The sequence below is a fragment of the Rhopalosiphum maidis genome, chromosome 2 (genome assembly GCF_003676215.2).
Source record: "Rhopalosiphum maidis isolate BTI-1 chromosome 2, ASM367621v3, whole genome shotgun sequence".
Classification (NCBI taxonomy): Eukaryota; Metazoa; Arthropoda; class Insecta; order Hemiptera; family Aphididae; genus Rhopalosiphum; species Rhopalosiphum maidis.
The window spans coordinates 82548801-82569220 of NC_040878.1; the positions used below are offsets into that span (position 1 = coordinate 82548801).

Sequence of the window (20420 nt, forward strand, 5' to 3'; positions counted from 1 at the left end):
ATATTTAGAACATCAAGTGTATAATATACGCTGTTAATTTTAGATATTACCTATCTACGACTCCAGGGTCTAATTTTTTTAATTCATATATATATACAAATAGTACGAGACAGATATTCGATGCGCATGGTCGATGACAGATGTTTTATGAAGGTATTTAATTATTATACAATCGTATATGTATAGGAATAATTAAATAACAAAACAGTTTAAAATTATGTATATAAGTAAAAAAACATCTGTTTTCGGAATTCAAAAAATCGTCACTTATAAAAGTTACTTTAATGTATATGATTTTATAAAATACATTTAAATGGCATCAAAAAGTTTTTTTTTATAAACCTTTAGTCGCCAATTACAAAAAAGGAGTTTCATTATGCGAATTAAAAAGTTTTCGGTAATTTGTCTTTCGAGATTTTGGAGTCTCTAGAGATAAAAAGGCTTTTACGCATTAAGAAACTTAATAATTACAGAAACCCTCTGGCTTAAACATAAAATACTCTTTATAGGTATATAGGCTATAAATTATACAGGGAGGGGATCATGGTCGTCTTAATGCATTTCTGTGAACTATACAAAACGAATTTACACACGCACGCACGTAAAGGTATACTGTATACTGTGTATACCTACGTCAACATTTGATCGATCCAGGCACAATTTATTTTATTAAACATTAAACGAGTAAAATTTTTACAAAACTATTATTATACTTAGAAGCACCCTGCTAGTAATTTAACTGATTATATTCGTTTTTATTTTAAGGCATGTCGAGAATTCTGAATTATTTTCTAGAAAAAAATCGAATGACAAAAAATAAAAAACAATCAGCTTTTTAAGCATTATGTTTTTTTCTAGAGTATGGGAGGAATTTATTAAAGTGAACGTAAATTATTGTCTGCTCCGTTTTGTCCAAACACGATGCTTAAGTGACATTTGTAGAAAAATCCACTAATTTTTTTTTGTCTTACCACTAAGCCGTCGTAAATATCTCAGATAACTTGGACACCATCCCGCGAGTGTATTTAGTTTCTTGAGCCTGGTGTAATGATACATGTCTGTTATATTATACACAAACTTAAACAGATCGACCTTCTCACGCGGTGTTTATTTATATGTAATCACGAATTCATATTTCGATGGATGCTTATGGTGTGATATCTCGTGTCCCGTATAACGACTGTTTCTCCCTCGTAGAATTCCTCAGTGTTTTATTTCTCTCCCGTGTTTTTATTTTATTTATTCAACAACAAAATTTACGACTAGGTCCCCGAGACGTTACCATATTAACGACAATAACTATAAATTCGCCCACCGGGTCTCTCTGACATAATTATTGCATCGCGTTCTCGTCCATGTTATTTTTCGCTTTTTTTTTTGTTAACTCTTTTCTCTCTTTCTTACTCTTCTCCCCTTCTATCACCACTCTATGGCGGCGCCGCTGCACGACAACTATATAATATGTACCTATACATATATATTAGGTATATATTATACACGTATAAACAACGATGAACTGAAATTTTGTTTTTCTAACGTGACACAATCTAACAGCATAGGATTTACAGGCGTGGGGGTATGATTAGCCGGGAATAGAAAAAACGCCAAGTGAACAGAAAAAAAACAGAAACATGAAAATTAAATTATATTTTATATACGTGCCAAAAATCAGCGATTATATACGTGAAATATTATTAATTTTATAAACAACACAAACACCATTGACGTTCCTAAATGATCTTGTACATTTTAATCAAAACACGTAATGGAGAATAATAACTCTTTGTTCAATACCCGCATTCATCTAATCTTATAACATCATATATCAGTGATAATATTATTCGAGATCATCAGCAGCAGTTCACATAATTTAAATGAAGAAGAAAAAATAAGCGGACAAAGTACGATAGTAAAAACGACTAGTTTCTTTTATAATAAACGAACGTGAATACAATTATTATCATGTTATTTATTATACACGTGTTATCTCGTCTTACCTTGACGGCCATGATGGAAATGCATGCACCCTGGTCCCTGAAGGCAAAGTACACTCCTTTTTTGGTAACTTTCACGGCTTTTGTCTCAGTATTGATCACCACTTCGTTATTAGCATTGAATCTCCCCTCACCGGCAGCTATGCGACCTGTAACACATCACGTAATCATAAATAAAATATATTTTGAAATTGAATCGTTCGAAAAGTGTGTTTATTATACTATATAGGTATACCACCCATCTATATAGTAGTTCGGACGTAGGATTTATGTCGATTTATAATATATATATATATATAAAGGTTTCGTGCGTTATTACCACCATCGAAACAAGTGTTTCGGGCTAAGATAAAGAGATATGGATCATCAAAGGAATAATATCTAACTAATATCATCATACCATAGTGAGATCCTTTGATTAAACGCGTTTCGTCGCTAAGAATATATATTATGCATAAACCACTCTAAAAATATCAAAATGTCTATCGAAACGTTATGAAATAAGGATGTTCGCGATTTAAACTGTGATTATTTTAATATGGAATCACAAGTTCAATAATATACGTAATACATACTAGATAAATATTATGATTATTGGTCAAAACTAGTAATATATACATAATAACTATAATCATATATAATGTTATTGAAAGAAATAATACATAGATATATTATTAAAGTAATCACCATGATAAATGAAAATGAAAATTGAACAAAATAGTTGATTGAGGTATATCTTTTAAAATAAAAATAGTTTATAAATTACAATTTTAGTATTAATATTATTGTTAATATTTTTTCTTTTAGTAAAGTACATATAGATATTCGTATTATAATCATACGTACAAGTGTCGGTACTTTACGTGAACGTATTGCATAATTACATATAAAGGATTTCCTGTTTCACTGCGATGAATGGTTTCAAACTTCAAATGGTTTAACTTTTCCTCTCATATATAATATATATTATGCTGTTCGAGGTAATTATTTTTGATAATTAATATAAGTACATAAAAAAATCATATTGTTTGAGAATACTGAGTATTATAATAATCTTAAGTATTGTTTAGGAAACACCAGAAAACTAAACACACAATTGATCTTGTAAAATCCGATTCTTCAATAGTTATTTAATAATCAGATGAAAATTATTATGGATACTTACCAACAGATTTGTAGCTGTCAGGTTCCCATGGCGGAGGTTCCCTGGTGGCCACGTCAAACTCATAGTAGAGCAAGGAGAAAGTTTCTTTGCACGAAAGCGCATACCCTGGGAACAACGAACAGTCCCGGATGGTAAATTTGACTTCGATGTAAATGAGATTGGCCAGCCCACGTTCAATGAAAGGCGTCCACACCCAATTATTGACGTTTTGCTTGGTAACATCGCATACGACGTATGATCGCCAGTTGATGCCTTTTTCAAAGTTTATATAACTCTCTTCAACCCACTGGAAAAACAGAAAAAATTAATTAAATTAAATATATAAAAAAAAGTACGAAATATTCATATAACACCGGAATAAATAAAGTATATATATATAGTTATATATACGGTATGTATATAGTAGTATAGTTTTGACGATTTCCCTGGGGGTAGAATAATGTATGTATATAATATGTGTATGTGTGTGTGCACGTATATAACAAGGTTCTATTGTCCTGGAAATTTGTCACCACCGCCATCGCCAATTGCGATAGTAAATAAAAACCCCCATTGGGTTAATGATCCGACGACCCTCTGCAACGAGGAGGTGGTAGAGACTTGTGCGAAAACATTCCGAGCACGAAATCCTCTTCTCTTCTCCGACGACCTATCCGGATGAGTCACAGGGATCCACCTTCAAAGGCTTGTGCAAATAGTATATATATATACGGGGCAAATGCAACGTATTCATTTGCTTTTGAGCACACACACACATATTCGAATACACGTACACACTGTGAATCATCCAAAACGTTAGGGTCGTAGCGCGCGCGAAATCTCATCAACTCACCCACCGTGCCCTCTCCTCCGACCTTTATTCCCCAATACCTCCCTACATATACCGATTCTACTGTGGCACATTCAGTGTACGTGTCTATGGCGATTCGTCTTGATCGGATTTCGTCAAGCCCGACCCACCAAAATTGTTGCAAGCGCTAAATTTACATAATGCCCGAAGAGAAGAGAGAGACAGATATAGAGTGGGAAAAAGGAGAGAGTGAAAGAGAGCAAGCGAGTCACCGTCAGAGAATAAATTACACGAAATCGTGGAATATATAGTATAGACTACGTCGGAGGCATTGGCGGTGGCAGTGGAAAACGGTCAAAATAAACATTGTAACTATGTTTTGGCTTAACTCCAAAACGATACCGAGTGATCCGAGGCAACCGGTAAACATTGGCTTGCAAAAAATATACACAAGAATAAAAAAGAAAACTGTAGGGTCTTACAGATTTTCCGATGTCATTCTTCGCCGTCGATTAATGCAAACGCGTCAAGTAAATATTTTTTTATGTTAATTACTGACTTAATTTTCTCTGGAATACATTATTGTGTAGCAGAGTGGGTAATAAGAACCAACAACTCCGACAACGAATACGAAACAGAAAAGTTTTTAAAGCGGTCTCAACGTAAAACTGTTTTATATATTTAACCGTAAACAAATTTGAATATTTTTTTAAGCCACAAAATGTTTTTGAAAAATATCAATGCGGAATGGGTACAAAAATCAACCAGATTTTACACTTAAACGGTACAATGGGTACAATAGGAATGGAAAACGACAATATGAATGTGAGTTAAGCAAAAGCCGGGAAAATTTAGCAGTGAAAAAAAATCTTAAAGGTCAACTGCTGAGAGAAACAATTAATGTGTGCGCCCGTTCGAAAAGACTGCACACGATTTTGATATGAAACGATGAATTTTACCCCGTTTCATGAGACTGTAATAGAGTAATATAATAACACGTAACATTATTAAACGCATTCTATATAACAATGGGCTCGGATGATGCATGTCTTTGTGTATTATATATTATTATTATATACATTATAAACTGACGTAGACAGTGTAACTCGGCGGCGTACTAGCAACGCGTACACGATTATACCCTTGGGAGAGGAGAAAGCGCGTTTTCCGGCGTCATTAACACGCCGAAAACCATTTTTTGAACGAAGTGCTTAATGAGCCCAGAAATCTTCCACATAATTCGGTACGTCATTACTGAACGCATTTCATATATAGAAAAAAAATACTATATATGTGAATTATAATAATAATATATAATATGTGTACAGGGGAAAAAACGTAAAAAGGACGACGGAGGATACGACGACGACGACGACGACGACTTTGTGGTATTCATCATTAGGGAGGAAATGCGTGGGGAGTGATATTATATACATATATATATACAGTAATAATACCGTAACAACCCACCGCAACAGATGACCGGTCGCGAGAGATGGAAGTTATTTTTTTTCCAAGACTCACTATCGCATTCGAATAAAAAGCTAAGCGCGCGCGCTCACACACAGGACATGCACACACACTCACGTGCGCATATAACTATAATGTGTATTTAATTGCCCGCCGCTGCCGCGCACGTTATTAAAGTGCCATTAATGGGGCGAACCGAGACAACACGCTGCTGCAGTGCGGCTACCTCCTTTTTTATAGAGGTACACGCGGCGTATTGCATACTTGTATTATTATTATTATTATCATCATATATAATATACATTTTTTTTACCGTGGAAAAGGAATCCGGAGAATATATAACCAAGCGTCCTCGATTTGTAAACGTCATCCGGGATAATTACATTAACAACCGGTAGATTCAATTCTAATAAGAGTTAGGTATACATATTATATAATATATTTATACATAATAATATGCATAATAATAGTATATATATACGGGATGACGGTATGTAGACGGAGATGATGCTGTAAGGGTTTACACATATACATATACCTACCTATATATATATATTATTATTATTATACATTATTGGAGTGTACACGCGTCCACAAAGAAAGAAAACATACGAAGAGGTAACGGCGGAAGCAGAAAAGCAGCGGCTACTTGTCGCATTATGCAAATGTCCACGTCAAAAGATTGCGGTCCACGCCGCTGCCGGTGCCGCCAGTGTATGGTTTTCAAAAGGTGACGCGGTAAAATGTAATTTATTCTTTTGGACCCAACGTGTAGATATGTCATTGGATTTAAATATATATAAGCACACAAGCCCATACGTTTGTACACGTACCTACTTCGATGAATGTGCTCTGCGCGCTGTCGTTTTGCCATTCAATCCCGTTATTCGTATTTCTATTTGATATTTTATTTTTTATTTTGTCAATCTAGCTCTGTCCAGTCTCGTTTATATATGTGTGTGTATAAATGGTTTGCACACGACCGTCAAATCAACCTTAGTGGAACATGGGAAATTCAAAGTTCAAAACTATCACGAATAAATATATGTATATAATAACAAAAAAAAAAAAAACACTACACGCAGACGGTTTTACATTATATTATAATACGTATTGTATATAGTGATATTATATAGGTACGTGCGACCCGTCGCCGTCGTCGTAGAAACGTCGTGTTCTGCGTAGATTATGTCTAAAACTAAATGAAAAATAAAAACTTTGTACGTGTATAGTTATATGCAGTGTACACTACAATCGAGATCTAGATGACCGATAAAAATCATATACGTACACCGCAGCATTTAATGAACGGTTCTTATGTAATATGCGTTATCGTTGCATACATGCATATAGGTTTATTATGTTACAAACGATATAATATATATGTCGGTATACTCTATAGGAATGGGTATTATAATTTATAAGCAAAGGAAATATACCCTACAATCTCAGTGGTATATTTTATACAGCGTTAACGGTTAATGCGGAAAAATAGATTCGAAAAATTGCAGAGATATTACGGGAGTTAATACATACTATCGCAGCGCACTATATATATACTATATACGCATGCCTGTGTATTATCTATAATAATATAATATATTGAACAATAATAATATTCGAATTATTCATGTTATCGTATTTATACTGACAGCGATAGTTACATAAAAGGCATAAATAGATCGGGTCAGCAGACGAAGCCCGTCAACGGCGTCACTCGTTATTTGATAGGTACATAGACACGCACACACACACACACACACACACACACACACACACAAGACACAACAAAAAATTGTATATAATATAATAGAACAACCGTGTAGTCTTTAATGGTAGAACGGAAATATTTTGTCGGGTTGCACGAAAAAGAGCATTTCGATGTCAATTCGGGGGGTGCGCGTTTTCCAGTTCAAAGAATATATAATATAGACATGATGACGGTCTTTACAATAACGCAATATACGCATGGTATATAACAATACAATATAATATAATAATATATATACAAGTGCAGTACGCTCATGAAATTTCCATTTATTGATTTGTTCGCAGAAGTGAAGAAAAAAGAAAATTAATTAAAATCAACCCCGTTTTCGATTTAAATTCAAATTTACCGCATGTTTTATTCACGGGAAAACGACAACGATTACAACGACCACGCGTCTATACATATATATATATATATATATATAATTATAAAATATTCTCTCGGAAATATTATTATTTAGGCGATGGGGTTGGCAATGAATGCACGAATGCGCGTGAAGATCATTGAACACACACACATACACACCACTCACACTACTACTGGTAATGTCCAACATGCTATGAAATAATTATTATACGATACGACAAAATAATTTTGTTTATTTACAACGACCAGGTCAAAGGATTTAAGGGAGGGCATAACAATGAACACATCTTTAAGAATCGTTGCCGGTGGTGAATCATTGCCGGGTAAAATGAGAGCTTTTCGTGAAATTCTATACAACGTTTCACGAATAATGAAATTTTGCATCACGGCAGCAGCACTTTCCGGATCATTAAACAAGGGGGAGAAAAAACGGCGATCGCGTTTTACACTGCGGCAGCACCCCCCGCGGGACCAGTTGACTGATGGCCAGCAATATATCCGAAATAATACGAGTAAATAACTCTTTGCCGATGGTCGTGAAAATCCGCAGGGTTTGCGGGTCTGTGCAAAGAGTGTTTCGCTCATTAGCCATGAGAAACCAGATACGCCGCCACCACCGCGGATCGACAATGACAAAAGACGATAAAAAAATAAAAACCAAAAATAAAATGATGAAATTATGAATATTAAAGATCTCTGAACTGATATTTAAAAGAATGTTCTTGACGAGTGAACGACTGCGGAAAGGAGAAGATCAACCGCACGCCGCCGTCGACCGCTGCTGAGAAGTTTCTCCTTGCGGTATATACAAACGCCAGTATAAGTTTGCTGCTGTGGCCAACCCGATTAATTATTGCTCAAAAGTTTTGGCTCTGCCGCCGCCGCAGATATATATATATATACAGTATATACGTGTAATAATGTTCTCTTCTCTCTGCGTGGAAACTATAATATATATATATATACGCAGCTTCACCGTTGCAGCTATAATAATCCGAAACTCGTGGGCCAAGCATGGGTCAGCGAGCTTTCGTCCGATCCTTATATTTATGACCCCTGGTTTTTTCATCCAATCCCAACCCCTTCAATCTCTTTCATTTTATCAGTTTTTCTTTTTGTTCGCAGCAATCACATAAATCTGCTGAAACGAACGACGATTTTTCGCGCACAAAAGCGTTTTTACTCGAAATGTCACACGAAACGCGAGACGTCGCCGCGGTAGCTGCGTAATAGCCGTGCTCGTTGAAATTCAGCTGCACAATATAACCGATGGCTAAAATATTTTCCATGTCAAATTCAAAAATAGTTTATATTATTTATATAAACAAACATATTTGTACATTTATCAACTTCCATTTAAACTATAAAACTGAATATATAACTATACAGAGAGAACTGATGTTATGTCGGATACTAGCGGTTCCGCGTCAAACATTGTTTCGTATATTATATAATATGAATATGTGATGTATTTTATATACAATAATATGTGCTAAAATACAGTACGCTCCCGGTGTGTCGTGTTGTACATCAAAAGTTTAGTTATAATCAACTGCAAAAGTTATTTTAGAACACATATGCCTAGACAAAAGTACAAGTGCGTGAGAGCAGAAAACGAACTTTTGCTTGTCTATAATTAATATTATATAGTTTCATTATCCGATAACCGAATATATATTATGTTTATGTCAAATACTACATTTACATATTTATACAATCTGACAGCCATACTTATGTGTACGCCGGAGTCGGAAAATTATTACATTCCTGCAATATTAAAAATCCATTTTTATCGTTAATCGAATTACGGCCAACGAGTAGTTTTGGGGTAAAAGTTAATTAACTCACAATTTATTAACATTACCTATACATATTTTGAAATTTTTAACGAAATAATAAAATAGTCTGTCTCGGCAGCACTATCACAAATATTGTTATACACACACCGACAATGCACTGTAGCAGTATATATACATAGTACTCGTATACCTAATATACTTTCGCATGTAAAACTCTGGCGGACGTGAAAATAAATTTTAAACATTGAAATGATGGTACGAGCTATATGTGAACTTCTATAATATATTATGTTCACTTGCAGGTCCAGAAATTATTGTGCGTTCGAAAACGGATACACCAGACGGTTGTAGATTGAACTATACTTATTGTTGCTTTGTTGTAAATGCATACATTAAAAATTTTGTCATTCTTGCACACACGCACCCACGACTCACTATTGGACCCCACTATCTTGAGACGTGAAATTCGCATGTTAATATATTATATGGCTGATATGTGTAAATATATTCATGTATTCACCAACGCATAACACGTGTGTGCAGCAGTGAACCTATATCAGCCGTCAAGACTTTACAACTTCTTCGTCCGTGAATTTGTTTCGTCTACGACGAATACTTCCTTCAGCTATGATACGAATTTAACGATATTTGCATGCGCGCTTTTCGTTGATGAAGTGCTACAACGCTGCAAGTGGGTACAAGGAGAAATAACGCCTAAATTAAACCGTGGTGTATCTATATATTATGATGTATAAATGTGTTTACACTATAACAATATAACATTTTGTACAGACGGCGCTGAATATTCGTACAGCATAAAATAGAAAAATGTATCTATACATTTTTTTTTACCCTTTTCATTCGTGAGTAGAACTCTTCGCGTTTAGCACACAGCGGTGGGGTATAGTATGTATAATATATACGTGCGTGTACAATATACTCTGTGGTTTATATTATCATGTATTATCGTAAGTGGCGGAAGAGGCGCATCGTTATATCGGCGGTCGGTCGTAAAAGTTGACCGACGCGGTGGCGGTGGCGTACGTCATAAATATTGTGGCCGGCTATAAAAACTTGGGCGAATTCGATATTATATGTACGTACGAGCAGAGGTTTAATTTCCCTTATACATATATCCAACGCGTTATTATTAATGAACTCCCTCGGGGGTACGCACGCACACACATATACACATAACACATATATACAAGTGTGTATATATGTATATATATTACACGTTGCTGCAACAGAACGACGATCAAAGGAAAACGTCGATGACGACGAAAACACGTACACAGTACACACGAACACAAGCGCATATATTACATATACTTAGTTTTCTCTAGTACGGGAAAAAAATATCGACGTGTAATCCTTTGGGGATGGGACGGTTGTGGTAAGATACTACCGCCTATAGCCCCGTGGAACTTAGAATTATTATTATTTTACGATATAATATATATATATATATATATATATAGGCACAGTGTACAATGTGAAATACGGCGAATTCGGTCGTTGCGTGACGGTTTATCGTTTTGTCGGAAAATTGACAAGTGGCAGCGACGGCGACGAAAATTTCGTCTCTGCTCGTTATTCGTATTATTGCACGTACATTTTCATACATATATATACCAATACACACCACAGGTATACGTCCTGCTTATGATACCCGCGCGGAAAAGTACCATCGCTTGCACCCTTGTCAACAATCACGACGACTGCTGACACGAACAGGCTCGTTAATTTCGGATTTGCGTGCGCACACTCGATTTGTACTCATTTCGTCATCACTGCATAATATATACATGTATATAGGTACACTATACTGTACAAGTTATTGTGTATAATATATATATGCACGGCTGCGGCATATTACGTTAATAAATCTACGGAATTAACGAGCCGACGATTTCGTGCCAATATATTGTATATATATTGTTATTATATTAATATTTGCATATAGATACGCATTCGCACACGTCATACGTATAAACGGTATAAGAATAGCTGCACAATACCGACAATATAATATTATAATACTTAAATATGTAATATGACGTATCTCGCATGTATGGTACAGGTATATACGCAGTGGTGTATTGCTAAAAATATTCGTGGGTATACGCCTTCTAGATCTTAGGTGTCAATGATATACCTATAACATTGAATCAAAAAAATTTTTTTATCGTTTCACTCGAATTCACTAACAACCTTTATTCTAATTATCAGTATCATTTTGACCAAAGATTAACTTAAAAAAATTAGTACAGTCTTAGAAATTAGAATGGTTATTAACTACCAATAACTTAATGATTAGTGCACTAATCATGAATGCTAGGGTCCGAAACTTGATCCATTTGCATCTTTTTTCTAACGATTACATTCGAGGCTCGTCTTTACAGAAATTTAATTCATGAAATATAGAATTTAGTGGTACAGTTTTTATTTTGTATTTTTAGGGAATTTTATGCTTTAAGGTCATTTTTGTAGTATTTTTAGTCCATTTTATTCATTTTTGAAAATTCTAACAGGTATACGGGGCTATACGGCCGTATACCCGCGTATCGTCGTTTATTTAGAGAATATACGCTAAAAAAAAAACTAGAGAAGTAAGTATACGCCGTATACCCCCGTACACCCCCAATACACCATGTATGTAAGTCGGAGCGCCTGTAATACGGCACCAAATCGTGGTGTGCGTATCTATTAATATCATATCGGATTATCAAAAAACGTCATCTTGCGAACGAATTTATCTTGCGATAACCAAAAACACGATTATCTTGGTATTCCTTTTTTAAATGATACTGTCCATGCTTAACTGAACTGCAGAAAATCATATTATACAGTCATCATTGTTGCTATATATACATGGAGCTTAAAATTAAAACCTAAAATCTAAATAACTAAATTTTGCAGATGGTATGATGTGTATCAGACGATAAAAAAACGGGGCACGATGGTTTGAACTGAACGATTCGTAGGTAACATTGTAAGGTTTTGTATAAAATAGGTGTAAAAATATCATTTACCAGCGTTATTTCAGAAAAAAACTTCACCCAGTCGGTCATTTATTTTTTTCTTCACAATAAATTATACCTACAGATTGAGTTCGCGTGTGGTATACACACATACATATAGGTATACTTAAAATATTCACCGAGCGCGTATTAATAATAATATATTAAATAATATATTATAATCACGAAAAACGTTAACAAATAAATAACGAAATCGACAAAACAATGAATAAAACAACGTTCATCACATTTTTACATAAGGAAGGAAAAATGATTTCAACGTTGTCGGTGCTTGCCGAGTATAATAATAATATTATTATTACTATAATACAATATAATAACGCACGCGCGCCAGTGTGTATGGTATACATAGTATTATTATATATAAGTGTATCCGTACGCGACCGAATCTTACGGCGGCCATTGTGTTCGCCAATTGTTATAAAAGAAATTTCCGTCGCGTTCTTTTCGTGGGTGATGAGAGACCGCAGGAGTCATTATAATAATCTGGGCGGCTGCGGTGGTCATTTTTTTCACTCTTCCCAACTCGGCGCGTGTTATTACATCGTCGTCATTGTTATGTCGTGTAATCGTCGTCGTCGTCTATCGTCTATTATTTTCACTCGTTTTCCATGCGACTCGTACAGTATAACAATGTTATGAAGTACGAGCGGCGCGCAGCGCATATTATATACTTTATAACATTATTATAATGGTATACATCTAGTACGCTACACTACACTGTATAAAGTGTATATGGTACCTAATATGGCCCCTAGATAAAAATAATAATAATAAACGACTGTACTGACGATGACGACGATACCGAGGTGTGGCTTGTGAACTCGTCGAAATACGATTAAAAAGTCACATCGTTCGGTCTGACAAAAAGAAATTTAAAGAATTTAATAAAATTAAATGGCCAAAGCCGACTATTGACAAAATCGTAGGATACTTTAAGCACGACGGTAAAAGGTGCCACGGGAATGACTAATTTAATACGCATAATGATAATTGTTGCGCGTTCTATTTTCACGGTTTTCCTGCACGCACGCGCGCACGCAGTACATACACTGCTGCACTGCGATAATATATAATAATTCTAAATGTGCTTCGTCCTAAGAGAGACCGGGGCTACAAAACGACGATGCCGCGATGGCGACGAAAACGTCCACCGTACCGTGAAATGATCTAGAAACCGCAACCTATCCTTTGTCTGTGCTGTTGTAGCGGTGGTGTGCGGCTGCGGCTACGGTATTTCAACACTTTAATATAGTCTCTCGGATTATTACATTATTCGTCGCCATAGGCCGTATAAAAACCCGTGGCTCGATCTAAAAACCATTTCGATAACCGCCTTGGCGCTAATAACCGGAAACGGTCCGGAGGTGACGTCCGAGTTTTCTAATTTACCTGATATGTAGCCTCCGATGCTAGGCCCTAGCAGCGCTATACATTATTATGATTACCGTGACGTACCTATAACGTAACATGTGTATAAACCTTATTGTGTATATGTGTAGTGTAATAACGAAACATCTTGCGCGTATGCCACCGCTGCCTCATCTACCGACCATCGTTAGCGACTATTCCGTAACAAAAATATTTATAATTTAAAAACTTTTACGATGAAAAAAATCAACTGCAGTTGTGTAGACAGCGCGACCAATTCAGAAGGGGATAAAACGATTATTGTGATCATTTTCCCCTCCGCATATAATAATAATCACGACGAAATTTAACATATAAATGAACGAATTATCATATTTGTCTTTCTTTATACATATATTGACAACGTCAAGTTTACCGTCAATCAAAATTATGATAATGATGATTATGATCGTTAACTAGTAAAATATATACAGCAATAGTAAATAATGTACCTACTCATGCATATAGTAATATTATGAATAAACTGGCTACTGCACTTTATCTGCTATAAAAAATTGTTTATCACATCGTTTATGCTTAATTGTTGTTTATATAAAATATTTAATTATTGTTTCGACGAAGCAGTTGACTGTATGTATAAAAAAACTGTTTAAACTAAAGTAAAAATATTAATAGGTAATATACTCGGGTATACGTCTTCAACGTATATCTATATTGTGTTGTTTGTTCTGGAAATGCAAGTGTTTTCTAGTCTTATAAGTAGCCATTATAGACAATCAAATTGCTCGGGTGTAAAGGTCGTGGTCGAACGGGATGTACGCGGTATACGTGTATACTGTGCGGATGCGAGAATAAATAAAAAGAACGACGATGAAAAAAAGGATATAGTATAAAAATATATAAGAATAAAGACGTCTGAACGCGCGCGATTTGCGTCCTGGGTGTGACCTGAACTTGTAAATTGTAATGGTAATAATTCACCGGATAATGTTATGTACATGTAAATTCGAAACGAGACTACACAGATACACACGCGCACGCTATATATGTTTACCCCTTGTCCTCACACTCCTCTCTCTATTATCACTGCAGTCTGATACTGTAGTGCATAATATGCCCCGTCATCAGCAACCCCTTCACCTGTACGCACACGCCGACGCAGTCGCAGTATGTATTGTTTAAGTATATGTATAAATGTTATTCTTTTACTTCTTACACATATACATTGTTATAGTCTATAATAGAAACTCGCGCCCGATAAACACATATAGATGTGTAGGTACGCGGCGTTGACAATATCGAACGCACAAGGCACAAAAGGCGCGCACAAACACCATCGTATAATGGTCGTATGTATAATGATATAACGCGCATGTATGCGTGTATGAGTGAAAAAACACCGTAGTCGTGTGTATGCTAATTCCCCAGGCCACGAACGTTATTTCCGTTTTGCCGTCGCCCGGAATGTCAGGCCTGATTTAATTGACCTTTAACAGAGTGAGCGGTTCGGCGGCGACGACCCAATCAATTTTCAAAATGCCACATACGTTATCCTGCAGCTTATATCCTCCCCGTTTCTCTCTCTTTCATCTTCAATTATTATATAATATATATATATACATATATTTTTATCAAAACGTATACGCGTGTGTGTGCAGCAGTGTGTGTATAATATAGCCATAAAAGTGTTTGTGTGCGGAGTAATGTTTTATCTCGACCAGGCCGCCACCGATGTGATAGTTTCTCACGGTCCAAATAAATCCTCCAAACAATATTTGCAGCATAATCTCATCTTAAAAGTGCTGACTAATCTTTCCCGCAACGACAACGGCTTAAAAACTATAATCAGCACTGATGACCATAAAAACACGTAGACGACGGTGTTTTTGACACAATTTCACAGTTTCATGGCATTCTTTTGAACGTTAAAAAAATATTTATTAATATACCTAACTATAATAAGCAATTGTTTTCTTAACATAAAAGTTTAAATTGAAAAACAAAATTATTTCATAGCAAAATGCGTGAAAATTATTATAAAATTGAATACACCAATGAAAATGCTCACTTGCAACGTTGAATTGAATTATTGTGGAAATTGGTTGTATGCAAATATCTACTATACATTGTATGGGTAATAGGTTATACGTTTTGCAGTATAGATTGCAATAGTTAAAGAGATTAAATTAAATTGAATAACATAAAATTTGAAAAAATTAATTTACTTGCCATATGGGGATTTTTTTTAATATTCAGTTTTAATAACAAAATATATATAATAAATTAGCAAATAAAATAAAACAATATAACAAAATAAAAGATAAATAAAATAAATTAATGGAATTTTTTTGTTGTGAATGTATGAAATATTAATTTCGACCAATTCCAAAATATAGTTAGTTCATTAATAAATTATAAATATTGACGAATGTATATCGAGTACAAAAATATAATATACAATTATATTTTTGTACTATTTGTCAAAAAAATGCATTTCTTATTTTAGGATTTAGTATGACAAGTTTGTTGAACAAAAAATCCTTGATTAAACATTATTTCTAAGCAGGTACTTATACGGAGTAATAAATATTTATGCCTATATTTTACTTTAGTAGGTATATCGATTATTGTGAAAAACATTTAATACTAAGTTCTACCTATCTGTTTATTTGATTAGAAATGTAATGAATTTTTCGCCTATCACTATTTTGTCTTTTTAAATAAATAATAATATAATATAATAAATTTAATCATAATAAATCAGGTATATTACACAATGATTTATTTTAATTTCTAAAATCCTTACACATTATACATAAACAACATGGGATGATGTATTCATACGCATTATTGTGGCAATATAAATACCTATTTCCTGTAAATTGTATTTAACGAACTTTAGTCTTATCCGGTTAATCAGTAAATATAATATATACGGGAACTGGGAAGTTATATTTTGATAACATGATACCTTCGCGGCTTTGCAATAAAGCCACGGGGGGCGGGGAACGTGGGTGACTTTAATAGTTTTCAATGAGAAAACAATAAATTTAACGATTACTTGTCCAAAATTAATGGACAATCGCGAACGTTAAACGGTTTTATTGCTAAAATACGACCGTTTAATAAATGTCGGACAAATCCCATAAAGTCGACTGTAGTTAAAAATCGAATTAAATAAATTTAACAAATAAAGAAAAATACAATGTACCTACAACTATATAGTAATTAGGCATCTATTTAAAAATAATACTTATTGTTTTCTTGTAAAAAATAAACAAAAACAATTTAAACGGAAAATATACTATTGATAGGTAGGTTTTAGATATATTAATAGAGCAAAATAATTAAGTTTGGCAAACATAATAAGATAGTATGAAGACACTTAGGAAAATACGTATAAACGCGAGTAGGTGATATTAATTGCACGGGATAAGAATGTATATTATGTTGTTTAAATCCGAAAACAGATAGGTATAGACTTAGTATAATTACGATTTATCAATAATTTTATGTAAGCACGAAAAGTCGTCACCAAAACAAGTATAAACGATACAAATGCTGGGATAAAAATAAATAATAATAGCATTATATACGAAGAGAATTCTTTTTAAGCATGTGTAAACCACGCGTATTCTTAATCAACATGATTGACCGTCGTGTTTTATGAGCGCCGGACTCAGACGAAACATGACGACGAAGATTTGTATACTATTATATTTTTAATAAATTCATACTGTATACTGTATATTATTATACATTCGATTAGTTTATTTGATAGTTCCGATGAAATATCGTATTATAAATTAACGTTTTCGGCTGATATCCACTACACGTTACTAACAGTGCAGTGCGGATGACCATCGTGTGAGACCACGATTTTCATCAAGTTTGTTAAGGCATACAATGCGAGTACCCTACCTATAGATGGTTAGTATATGCATCATGTAATTATTAGTAACAATACGTGGAGCGCATAACATTATACATTGTACATTATAAGTACTGATGACAGCGTCGGTGATTATTACTGTATTATCGTTTTGTCGTCGTGTTATTTAAAATAACGTAATAACTGTCACTGTACAGCCGAGGTGATGACTGAATGTGGACTCTGTGGTGCATCTAATAATGATATATACATATTATACAATGTACATTGCACGAGTGTTAGGACACGGCCAAATGCATTGTAATTGACATTGGAATAAATAAAACGCACAACGGCGTTGACGGTCGTAATTGACGGTTATGTTTATATGTGCTCGCGGATGTGTACCAATAAAAGATAAAATTTACTACGCTCGTTTCAGTATACTTGCACGTGCTCGCATTATATTGTTAATCGAAGTAATAATTCGTTATTTGTACACACTGCACATAATATTACATAACTACTTTTATATTTATAGTTATATACAATTATCATAAACGCACCGAATAAAATGTATACATAAACAATACATACGATCGATATGTTATACTTGTGGGCTGAGGCGCCCATGGAAAATTAAAGTAACAATATTATATTATTTTAAAAGAATAATTTTTAATTATTTTTACTAATGTCAACCGAGCTAATTCCACAACAGTCATATTTGCATGATGTACCATACAAATTGAAATGACAGTGACATAAATTTGTTTTCAACGCCAAGCGGCCAATATTTTTATAATTATCAAAATACCAATGGTTGGGACACAACTGTTTTATTTTTTATTTTTTTGTAACCCGCTAACTTTGCAAATTAGTAGCTTGTCATTTCTATTTTTTTTAATTTTCTTTAATCAATTAGTGATCATGCAACATTATATTGTCTTATAATTATTAATATTAAATATTTTTTAGTAGAAATTATGAATGTAGATAAAATAAGAATAGAAGTAACAGAATGTTTTTTAACTAACATGCTGTTTTTAATAGATAACAATGTATTTTAACTATAGGTACATTTCAAAATTATCGAAGTAACTAAATAATTATATAAAATATAGATTATAATGATAATAACATATAATTCAAATAAATTTGGTCCAGGAATAATATGCACCGCTTATGCATTGGAAAAATGTCTATAACGTTTGCCTGCAGGATCGCCGAAATATCAAGGTATTTTTTTTGGGCGTCAAGTTGGGTATATTATAAATCAATAATATTATCTATTATCCCCAGTCATATTATTGACGCATTTAGTATTATCGTAAAAATTTTACTTTTGAAAAAAAAAAGATTTATTGGTTTAAAAGGAGTGGTTTCGTTGCTCGAAGTTTTAATTTTTTTTCCCCAGTGGTAAAATAGATATAAGTTATAGCTATCTACTAGCTACTATCGATAATAATGTACTTATTTTGCGGGGTGTGGTCCCACGAAAAGTGCATGTTTATAATTATTATTTATTACTATTATAGTGCAATATGATAGCAATAATTTGTATTATTTTGTCGTTTTTCGGAGCGGCGAAGTTCATGACAATGTGCAATAATATATAATATATTATGGTGTGCGGCAATTTCGCCTGGAACCACACCAATGACAATACAAATATGAGATATGAGATGTGCGGGGCCGACGACTGCGGGTACTTTGTACACATCGCACGTGGGGGAATTCCAAGCACGTTTACTTATATATACCCGAAGCAAGAGACGACGCTTTTAATTGGACTCACCGGACACGCCCAGTTCGTACATTGCCTCCGGCGGTGGCGGTATACCGCTCGCTTACTCGCGCGCGAACGAACGGTGACGGACGGACACGGACGGACGTCGCCGCACACGAGCGCACGCACGAACCACGCGTATCGTACAGGTATATAATAGCAATATGTGTCCGAAACAAAATTTGTATACGGCTTCCCGTCCACCGCGCGCGATTTAATATAATGTTGTGTATAGGTACGCGGGTAGCCGTGATGCCACCATTTTACCGATCGGATTACTCTCCCTCTCTATACATAATAGTGTATCTACGTAATATTATAATAATAATATATATGTGGTATGCATAAATCCCTCCACAAACGCCATCACGGATACAACAATATATTACACCCCAGAAAATCTGATATTCGTCTTCACCCACCGCGCGGCCGGCTGATTGCCGCGCATGCGGAAATAATGATATGGGATATATAATATATACTTGAGACTTATACCAAAGCGATGAGTGTGCACGCGTGTATAGATAATATATAATATCCGATAAAGGCATACTACAGAGGTGTCGCGGTCGGCCTTGGATATATAACAACAATATATATTGTCTTCTAGAACAAGAGCCACAGACCTGCAGTCTATCACGATTGACTGACCGATCTTTAAAGAGGAATCAAATAAGTAGGTTGTAATGAAAAATAACTATTCCAGTATCGGACCATCACAGAAATTTATTTGACACGAATATAAAACTGTAAATAATAAGTATTAAGTAATAACATTACAGAAAGATTTTATACTCAAGATTTCCTCAGAATTGTTTAGCGTGATACATTCAAAAAAACCCAAAACCACGCGGATATTAATTATAGTATAACTTTAAGAATTTTATAATTTTTAGTTCAACTTAATTAAATACGTGAATCAACATTTTCAGGTTAAGAATGATAAATAATAATTTTGATTTAAAATCTATCTCTATATTAAATGCCCGA

The 20420-nt window shown here is 34.4% G+C and overlaps 1 protein-coding gene across 8 annotated transcripts in view; it reads right to left on the reverse strand.

Moving 5' to 3' along the window:
• The window catches only part of LOC113551192 (ephrin type-B receptor 1-B), a 121385-nt gene that overhangs the window by 22056 nt on the left and 78909 nt on the right, over positions 1–20420 (reverse strand). For all 8 annotated transcript variants that reach the window (XM_026953291.1, XM_026953290.1, XM_026953289.1 and 5 more), the window contains exons 4-5: positions 3160–3445; positions 1998–2143 (exon numbers count right to left, since the gene is read on the reverse strand). In XM_026953291.1, the coding sequence (XP_026809092.1) occupies positions 1998–2143; positions 3160–3445 (432 nt within the window). The remainder of the gene's footprint in view (positions 1–1997; positions 2144–3159; positions 3446–20420) is intronic.